General features: G+C 22.6%; 1 protein-coding gene across 1 annotated transcript in view; it reads left to right on the forward strand.

The window, feature by feature from the left end:
- The window catches only part of LOC117169527 (ubiquinone biosynthesis protein COQ9, mitochondrial), a 40,303-nt gene extending 30,657 nt beyond the window's left edge, over positions 1 to 9,646 (forward strand). The window contains exons 3-5 of the mRNA XM_033355948.1: positions 1,657 to 2,000; positions 4,967 to 5,194; positions 9,219 to 9,646. Coding sequence (XP_033211839.1) covers positions 1,657 to 2,000; positions 4,967 to 5,194; positions 9,219 to 9,254 — 608 coding nt within the window. The 3' untranslated portion in view covers positions 9,255 to 9,646. The remainder of the gene's footprint in view (positions 1 to 1,656; positions 2,001 to 4,966; positions 5,195 to 9,218) is intronic.
- The last annotated feature ends 268 nt before the right edge of the window (positions 9,647 to 9,914 follow it).

The following is a 9,914-nucleotide window of genomic DNA, read 5'->3' on the forward strand; positions in this document are numbered from 1 at the left end:
TCACTCCGTGTTCTTAGGGTGCACGAGGCTTTTGCTGGATCGTCGTATTGATTCCTTTACAGACTGTAACCACTTATCTCACGGTTGTGAGACGTGGTTATGACTGAAATTTTACCGCGATTTCGCTGGAAGCGGGTGCAATTTTTCAGATTAGCACCCTGCTCCCGGCGTAATCCTGCGGTTGTCCTTATGACAAATTTTTAATTATATATATATTAATTTAAAATTTAATTTTTACTAACGCTTTTTGTATTTTTCTTTCAATGTAGAATTAAATTTTTGTATCGCTTTCCCTATTTTTGAAAAAGTGCGCTTGAAACAAAAATCTCATTAAATTTTAAATGTTAAAAATAATTTTTGAAACTAATGTCGTATTGTTGTATTTGTAAACAATAAAATATATTTATAAAAAATTCTAATTGTTGAAATTCGGGAATTTTCCAATTTTGATATTTTATAAATCTGCAATTTTCTGTCGCGAATTTTATTATTCGGGAATTTTGCAATTCGGGAATTTTATAATTCTGAAACTTTATTATTCGACAATTTTATTATTCGGGAATTTTCAAATTGGGTATTTTTATTTTTCGGCAATTTTATTATTGGTGAATTTTATTTTTCGGCAATTTTCCAATTCGGTGTTTTTATTTTTCGGTAATTTTATTATTCGTGTATTTTATTATTTGGGAATTTTCGAAATCGATATTTTTATTTTTCGGAAATTTTATTATTCGCGAATTTGATTAATCGAGAATTTTCTAATTCGGGAATTTTACAGTGTCGGGAATTTTATTTTTCGGAATTTTTCAGTCGTCCCAGAAAATTGCCAATTCGGTATTTTTATTTTTCGGCAATTTTACTATTCGGGAATTTTATTTTTCGGGATTTTTCAGTCGTCCCAATAACATTAACGAATTGGAAAATTCCCAAAAAATGAAATTCTCGAATAATAAAAATCCCGAATTATAAAATTTCCAAAATGGAAAATTTCCGAATAATAAAATTCCCTACCAAAAATTGGCGAATTATAAAATATCCGAATTAGAACATTTCTGAATTGTAAAGTTTCCGAAATTAAGCATTAAAAATAACTTGTATAAATAATATTTCATTATTGTATTTGTAATCAATAAAACTTATTTACAAAAAATTATAATTTTTTAATTTTGGCAATTTTTCAATTGGGATATTTTATAATTCGGAAATTTTCTGTCAAGAATTTAATTATTCGGGAATTTTCCAATTCGGTAATATTATTAACTGCCGGGAATTTAATTATTCTGGAATTTTCAAATTTAGGAATTTTTTTATTCGCGAATTTTCTAATTCGGAAATTTTACAGCATCGGTATTTTTCAGTCGTCCCCAAAAAGTATGAAAAGTAGATGTAGAGAATTTTAAGAAATTTGTTTGTAATTCTGACTGGATTTAAAAAATATTTCTAGGAAAAATTCGAGTCATTTTAAAAGATCTTTCAAGATTTTGAAGCATTTTAAGGATTTTTAAACTATTTAAAATTAAAATTAAATTAATTTTTGATTTAAAAAGTAAATTAAAAAAATGTAGTTTTTCAATTCTTCAGCTTTTTAGTGTAAAATTATTGAGGATTTGAATAGAAAATTTTGGAATTAAAAAACAAAACAAACTTTAAAACCAGGCGCGGAATCGATCGGATATCCAGGAGTGGTTCATGGAATGTTTCGAAACGGAGGTGCGGACTTGGTCCAGCATTTTTACTCATCATGCAATCAAGAATTAAGTAAAAAGCTGAAAAATAAGGCTTTGGCGATCGACGCAGATCCCGAGAGAGCAAAAAAAACACCGGAAGTTCAGGTCCGAGAGGCGGTTGAAGATAGACTGAGGATGTTGGTGCCTTATAAAAAATCCTGGCCTCAGGCGATGGCTCTGATGGCTTTACCTCCAAATGTTCCAACATCCTTGGCTAATTTGCTCACTCTGGTTGACGATATTTGTTACTATTCTGGTGACAGATCCGTTGATGTGAGTTTATTTTTTCTATTTGAATTTTTTTTAAGGGGCGTCACGGATTCAAATTATAGAAAAAAAAATTCCGTGACAATTCAAATATTTTTTGCAAATTTTTAAACAATTGACTAGGAATATTGATAAAGTTTTGCGAATTTATTATAAATGTTTTTTGTAGGTTTCTTGGGATTTAATTAATAAGTTTTATTTAGAAAGATTTGAGACATTTTTTTTAAGCTTATTAGCACCATCGATTCATTAAATAATTTAATAGTACTAAAGACACAATAATAATCAATTTAATTTTTAATTTATTTTTCTTATACTTTAAATTCAGTGCAGCTTTATGTAAAATTAATGTGAGTTCTATATTCGATTGAATTTAAACCGCTTAAAATTACTAAATTTTTGGTAAAAATTTGAATTTTTAAGAAGATAGATAAATTTTTAACCAAAAACATTAATTTTCTTTAAAAACATAATTTTAAAATAAAATAAATGAGTTTTTAAAGAAATAGTTGAATTTTCAAATAAAAAAAGGCGAATTTTCAAACATTTTGTTTAATTTTCTACGTCCAAAAATTTCGACAAAAGTGATGAGTTTTATACCAAAAAGACGAATTTTTAACATTAGTGTTTCACTTTTAACCAAAATCTAGAATTTTCAAATTAAATAATGAATATTTGACAGAAATACATGAATTTTCAACAAAATATATGAATTTTCAAATAAAAAAGATTAATTTTAAACTAAAAAAATTGCAAATTTTCAACCATTTAGTTGAATTTTGAAATTGAAATATCCGTTTTCATCCAGAAATAGAATAATTACATTTCCAGTTGAAAAAGTTAATTTTCTACAAAAAAAAAGACAATTTTAAAAAAAATAAATAAAAGTTTTATAGAAAAAGTTAAACTTTAAACTAAAAAAATTGCAAATTTTCAACCATTTAGTTGAATTTTGAAATAAAAAGCTGAAAAAGTTCATTTTCCAGAAAAAAAGACCATTTTTAAACAAAATAAATTAATTTTTAAATGAAAAGTTGAATTTTCAACAACAAAAAATGCAAATTTTCAATTATTTAGTGGAATTTTAAACTAAAAAGAACAGTTTTCAACCAAAAATAAAAAAATAATTATTTTTCCAGTTAAAAAAATTAATTTTCCAAAAAAAGGCCATTTTTAAATAAAATAAATGAATTTTTAACAAAAAAAATTCAAATTTTCAACTATTTAGTTCAATTTTGAACTAAAAAGAACCGTAATTTATTGTAAAACTATAATTATTAAATGTTCTCTAAAAAAAAATTAATTTTCTACGCTCTAAAATTTCAACAAAAATGATGAATTTTAAACCAAAAATGTTTCAGTTTTCACCAAAAACTAGAATTTTCAACTAAAATAATGAATATTTGTCAGAATTAAAGAATTTTTCAACGAAATAGATAAATTTTCAACTAAAAAAGATGAATTTCAAACTAAAAAAGACAGATTTTTAAAAATATAGTTAAAGTTTGAAATTAAAATATACGTTTTCAACCAGAAACAGAATAATTACATTTCCAGTTGAAAAACTTATTTTTCTACAAAAAAAAGGACAATTAAAAAAAAAGAAAAGTTTTATAGAAAAAGTTAAATTTTCAACTAAAAAAATTGCAAATTTTCAGCCATTTAGTTGAATTTTGAAATAAAAAGTTGAAAAAGTTGAATTTTCAATAACAAGCAATAAAAATTTTCAACTCTTTATTTCAATTTTGAACTGAAAAGAACAGTTTTCAACCCAAACTGTAATAATTAAATTTTCTGTTGAAAAAATTAATTTTCTACTCACAAAAAATTCAATAAAAGCGATGAATTTTGAACCAAAAGGACGAATTTTTAACCTTAGTGTTTCACTTCTAACCAAAAACTAGAATTTTTAACTTAATGAATATTCAACAGAAATGCATGAATTTTCAACGAAATTTATGAATTTTAAACTAAAAAAGACACAATTTCAACGATATAATTCAAATTTGAAATTAAAATATCCATTTTCAACCAGAAATAGAAAAATTATTATTTTTCCAGTTGAAAAAATTAATTTTCTGCAAAAAAAGACCATTTTCAAAAAAAAATAAATGAAGTTTTAACAACAAAAATGCAAATTTTCAACCATTTAGTTGAATTTTGAACTAAGAAGAACAGTTTTCAACCGAAAGTGTAATAATTAAATTTTCATTTGGAAAAAAATTAACTTTCTACATAAAAATGTCAACAAAAGTAATGAATTTTAAACCAAAAAGATGAATTTTTAACAAAAATGTTTCACTTTCAACCAAAAACTAGAATTTTCAACTAAAATAGAAAATTTTTCAACGATATAGTTAAAATTTGTAATTAAAATAGCCGTTTTCAAACTTAAAAATAATAGAGCTGTTACGTTATTTAAGTACGGCCCCTAATTAATTACAACATTAAAATTAAAGAAATTTAAATGATATTAAAATCAAATTTAAAATCTTATTTAACGTTCAATAATCAAATTATTGCGCAGAATTCCTAAAAATAAAACCAAGAATCTCAAGGCCAAATTTGGACAACCACCATAAAATATTCCTATGGAAATTTGAAAAAAGATGACAATTTTTTCCTAAAAAAAGAGAAAAAAAAATGTTTTTTTTTTAACAAAAATAAAAAAGAAGAAATAAAAATGAGAATTACAAAAAAATGTTTTTTTTATTGTGATTTGATAGATAGTAAAAAGAAAAGAAAGAATATCTGGTTGGTTGCCTTTTCAGTTTTCTTTCCTCTTTTATTTTCGTCCAAAAAAAAAGAAAAAAATTATTTTCTTGTATTTTTTTGTACGAAAAACTTGTTATCTCTTTTCCAAATTTCCATATGGTAGTTTTAAAAATTAATTCGTTATTAATAAAAAAAAATAAATAAATAAATAAAAAATTAATCTGGAAGTCTTTTCTGCGGAATGCATTATTTGGCAGTTCAACTGGTACACGCGGAGAGTAGTCTTGGCAGGAATTTACAAAACCACGGAACTCTACCTGCTGCAGGACAGCAGTGAGGATCAGAAGCAAACCTGGAAATTTTTGGAAAGACGAATTGAGGACGCTGTTCAACTTCGCCGGGTTCTTTCTATTCCGGGCGATATGCCACCGCCAGATCAAGCCTTCAGCAAAGCGTCTGAAGCTGCAAGTGCGGCATTCACAACGGTCAGTAAAAGTTCTTCTTCACTCATTTACGTCACTTTTTTTTTGAAAATTCGCAAAAACTTTTTCCTGAAGATTATATATTTTTTAGTTATGAATTTGATTATTTCGTTGAAAATTTAACAATTTTCTTGAAAAGGCTTCTTTTTTGGTTGCGAATTCAACTTTTTGTTTAAAAAATTCTTCTTTTTTAGTTGTAAATGCCAAATTTTGATTCGGAATTCTTGAGTTTTGTTAAAAATTCGCCTTTTTTGGTAATAAATTAGTCTTTTTATTCGAAATTTTTTTTTTAGTTGACAATTAAACTCTTTGATTCAGAATTCTTGAGTTTTGTCAAAAATTAATCAAAAATTAATTTAGTTAAAAATTAAACTTTTTGATTGAGAAGTCTTGAATTTTGTTGTAAATTAATCGTTTTCGGTAGTATATTAATTTTGTATTCTTCAAAAAAAATTTTTTAGTTGAAAATTTAACTTCTGCATTGAGAATTCTCGAATTTTTATAAAAATTCATCTCTGTTAGTTTACAATGAACCTTTTTGTGTAAAAATTCTTGAATTGTATTAAAAATTCGTCTTTTTTGGTAATAGATTAATTTTTTTGTTTAACAAGTCTAGAATTTTGTTAAAAATTCGTTTTTCTTTTGTAGTAAATTAATTTTTTTGTTTGAAAATTCTTTTTTAATTGAAAATTAAACTTTTTGTTTGAGAATTCTGGAATTGTATTAAAAATTTTTTTGTTTTGGTAACAATTTAATCTTTTTTTTAATTAATACTTTTCAGTTTAAATTTTTAATTTTTGGTTTAGAATTCTTGAATTTTGTTAAAGATTCGACTTTTATGGTAGTAGATTAAATTTTTTTTTTCTTCAAAAATTCTTTTTTAGAAGAAAATTCAACTTCTGGCTTGAGGATTCTCGAATTTTGATAAAAATTCATCTTTGTTAGTTAACAATTAAACTTTTTGGTTGAGAATTCATGATTTTATTAAAAATTCGTCTTTTTTCGTCCTAGATTAATTTTCTTCTTTAGCAATTCTTGAATTTTGTTTAAAAATCTTAAATTTTGTTAAAAATTCGTTTGTTTTTTTTTTTTGTAGTAAATAAATTTTTTTATTGAAAAATTCTTTTTTTGGTTGAAAATTAAAAATTTGTGTTTTTTGGTAGTGATTTTTTTAAAATTATTCTTTATTAGATATCAAATTAATTTTCTGTTTTAGAATGCTTGAATTTTGTTCAAAATTAAACTTTCTGATTCACAATTCTTGAGTTTTGTTAAAAATTAATCGTTTTTAGTTAAAAATTAAACTTTTTTATTGAGAATTCTTGAATTTTGTTAATAATTCGTCTTTTCGGTAGTAGATTAATTTTGTTGTTTAACAATTCTTGAATTTTGTTAAAAATTCGTTTTTCTTTTGTAGTAAATTAATTTTTTTGTTAAAAAATTATTTTTTAGTTAAAAATTGAAAATTTGTCTTTTTTGGTAGTAAATTAATTTTTTTTAAATTATTCTTTATAGATAACAAATTAAATTTTGGTCTTAGAATTCTTGAGTTTTGTTAAAAAATCATAAATTTTGTTGAAAATTAGTTGTTTTTTTTTTGTAGTAAATTAATTTTTTTATTTAAAAATTCTTTTTTAGTTGAAAATTTGTCTTTTTTGGTAGTGAATTAATTTTTTTTAATTATTCTTTATTAGATAGCAAATTCAATTTTTGTTTTAGAATACTTGAAGTTTGTTGAAAATTCGGCTTTTTTGGTACCAAGACACTATTTTTTTAAAATTTTTCCTTTTCAGTTAAACGTTTAAATTTTTAGTTTAGATTTCTTGAATTTTGTTAAAAATTCGTCTTTTTGATAGTAAATTAATCTTTTTTTTTTAATTTATCATTGTGAGTTAAAACATTTAATTTTTGATTTCAAATTCTTCATTTTGTTAATAATTGGTCTTTTCTTAGTAGTAAATTAATTTGATTTTATTTCTTCTTTTTTAGTTAAAAAATTAAATTTTTTATTTAGAATTGAAAATTCAATATCTGGATTGAGAATTCTCGAATTTTGATAGTAATGCATCTTTGTTAGTTAACAATTAACTTTTTTGTTGATAATTCTTGAAAAATTTTTGGTTCAGAATTTTTGAATTATGTTAAAAATTTGTCTTTTTTGGTAGCAAATTAATCTTTTTGTTAAAAAAAAATATTTCTTTAGTTGCAAATTCAACTTTTTGGTTTAGAATTTTTTAATTGTTCTATTTTTAAAATGTTTAACTTTTAAGTGAAATTGTTCAATTTCTACGTATAAATAACAATTAAACACTTATTATTTGTAGAAAAAAAATTGAGTAATTCTAAAAGATATTTAAATATTTAAATAAAATAAATAGATATTTAAAAGATAAATTAAAAAAAAAAGATTAATTTATTATAAAAAAGACGAATTTTGAACAAAATTCAAGAATTCTCAATCAAAAACTTTGATTGTTAACTAACAAAGATGAATTTTTATCAAAATTTGAGAATTTTCAATCCAGAAGTTGAATTTTCAACCAAAAAAGAATTTTTGAAGAAAAAAAAAATCAATTTACTATCAAAAAGACGAATTTTAAACAAAATCAAGAATTCTCAATTAAAAAGTTTAATTTTTAACTAAAAACGATTAATTTTTTAACAAAACTCAAGAATTCTGAATCAAAAAGTTTAATTTTTAACTAAATAAGAAGAGTTTTCAAAACAAAAAAATACTTTAATACCAAAAAAACACGAATTTTTAACAAAATTCAAGAATTCTAATCCAAAAATGTAATTTGTTATCTAATAAAGAATAATTTTTAAACATTAATTTACTACCAAAAAAGAGAAATTTTTAATTTTCAACTAAAGAATTTTTAAACCAAAAAATTAATTTAATACAAAAAAAACGAATTTTTAACAAAATTCAAGATTTTTAAAATAAAGCTAAAGAATTTTGATCAACAAAATTAATCTAATACCAAACAAGTCGAATTTTTAATAAAATCAAGAATTTCTAAACCAAAAATTTAATTTTTTAACTGAAAAAGATAAATTTAAAAAAAACTAATTTACTATAAAAAAAAAGACGAATTTGGAACAGAATTCAAGAATTCTTAATCAAAAACTTTAATTTTTAACTCGTTTAAGACGAGTTTTTAATCAAGAAAAGACAAATTTTTCATACAATTAGAGAATTCTGAACCAAAAATTTGAATTTTCAACTAAGAAAGAAGAGTATCTAACCAAAAAGATTAATTTATTATCAAAAAGAACGAATTTTTAATAAGATTCAAGAATGTTGAACCAAAAGTCGAATATTTAACTAAAAAAGAAGAACTTAAAAAATTAATAAAAATTTACTACCAAAAGAGACGAATTTTGTACAAAATTCAAGAATTCTCAATCAAGAACTTTAATTTTTAACTAAAAAAGATAAATTAAAAAAAAAGATTATTTTACTATAAAAAAAGAGGAATTTAAAAAAAAACTCAAGAATTCTAAACCAAAAATTTAATTTTTTAACTGGTAAAGAATAATTAAACAAAATTAATTTACTAGCAAAAAAAGACAAATTTTAAAAAAAAAATCAAGACTTCTCAATCAAAAAGTTTAATTTTTAACTAAAAACGATTAATTTTTTAACAAAAATGCATTCTGAATCAAAATATTTAATTTTTAACTGAATAAGAAGAGTTTTTAAAGAAAAAAAATACTTTACCACGAAAAAGGACGAATTTTTAACAAAACTCAAGACTTCTGAATCAAAATATTGAATTTTCAACTTCACTTTGAGTTTATTTTTTATAACTTCAAATGGAAAACTGTTTAAGCTTTAGAGTTTGAATTTTTTAATTTTATTGACCATGAAAAATGGGAATCAGGGAATATTTTTTTTTCCCTTAAAACGGCCACACCCTGTCAAAAATAATTAATAAATAAAATAATTAATAAATAAAATAATTAATAAATAAATAAATAATAATAATAATAAAATAAATATAATTAATTTTCTTATTTTCAGGCGCGGAATATACTTGGCTTGAACTGGAATAGGTGAAATGGAATTTCTAATAACTCTAGGATGATTACTAGTAATATGATTAAAGATAAGTAGAATTACCTGTAAAAAGTGGAACTATTTTTTGTAATAGTTCTCTTTGTAAAAAGTAGCTGTACACATTTTTCCAAACTCTGCACAGTTTTTGCAAATCAATAATCAGTCTTAATATATTTATTTAATTCCATAATCGACATGCAAACAGAATTGTACTTTAGTAAGTTTTTTTTTATCTAACGATGTACAGTATTAAATGCAACAGCAATTTACAACAATAAAATCGGTAATTATGGAATCTGATCGTCGATAATAAACACTTAAATGATTAAAAAACAATTTATCATCTGTCTACTTTGGAAATTCATGTTTCGCATTAAATGCTTCTAAATATACATTCGGCTCATTCATTCCATTTTTTTGCAGCTTCAACAATTGTTTATATTTTATATTTTATAATTATACAACTCACAATTTCTTCAATCAACGTACCCAAAAATATTTTTGTTTCGATTCGATTCAAAAATCAAAATTCATCTATCAGCATTAGGTGTCAAAAAAACAAAAAAATGTTTTGTCGAATTTTCTTTGTAGAGATAACTTTTCTAGAGTGGATAATAATTAATTAAGAGTGCAAATATAAGAAAAAAATTTTAATTTAAT

This window comes from Belonocnema kinseyi, chromosome 3 (genome assembly GCF_010883055.1).
Source record: "Belonocnema kinseyi isolate 2016_QV_RU_SX_M_011 chromosome 3, B_treatae_v1, whole genome shotgun sequence".
Lineage (NCBI taxonomy): Eukaryota > Metazoa > Arthropoda > Insecta > Hymenoptera > Cynipidae > Belonocnema > Belonocnema kinseyi.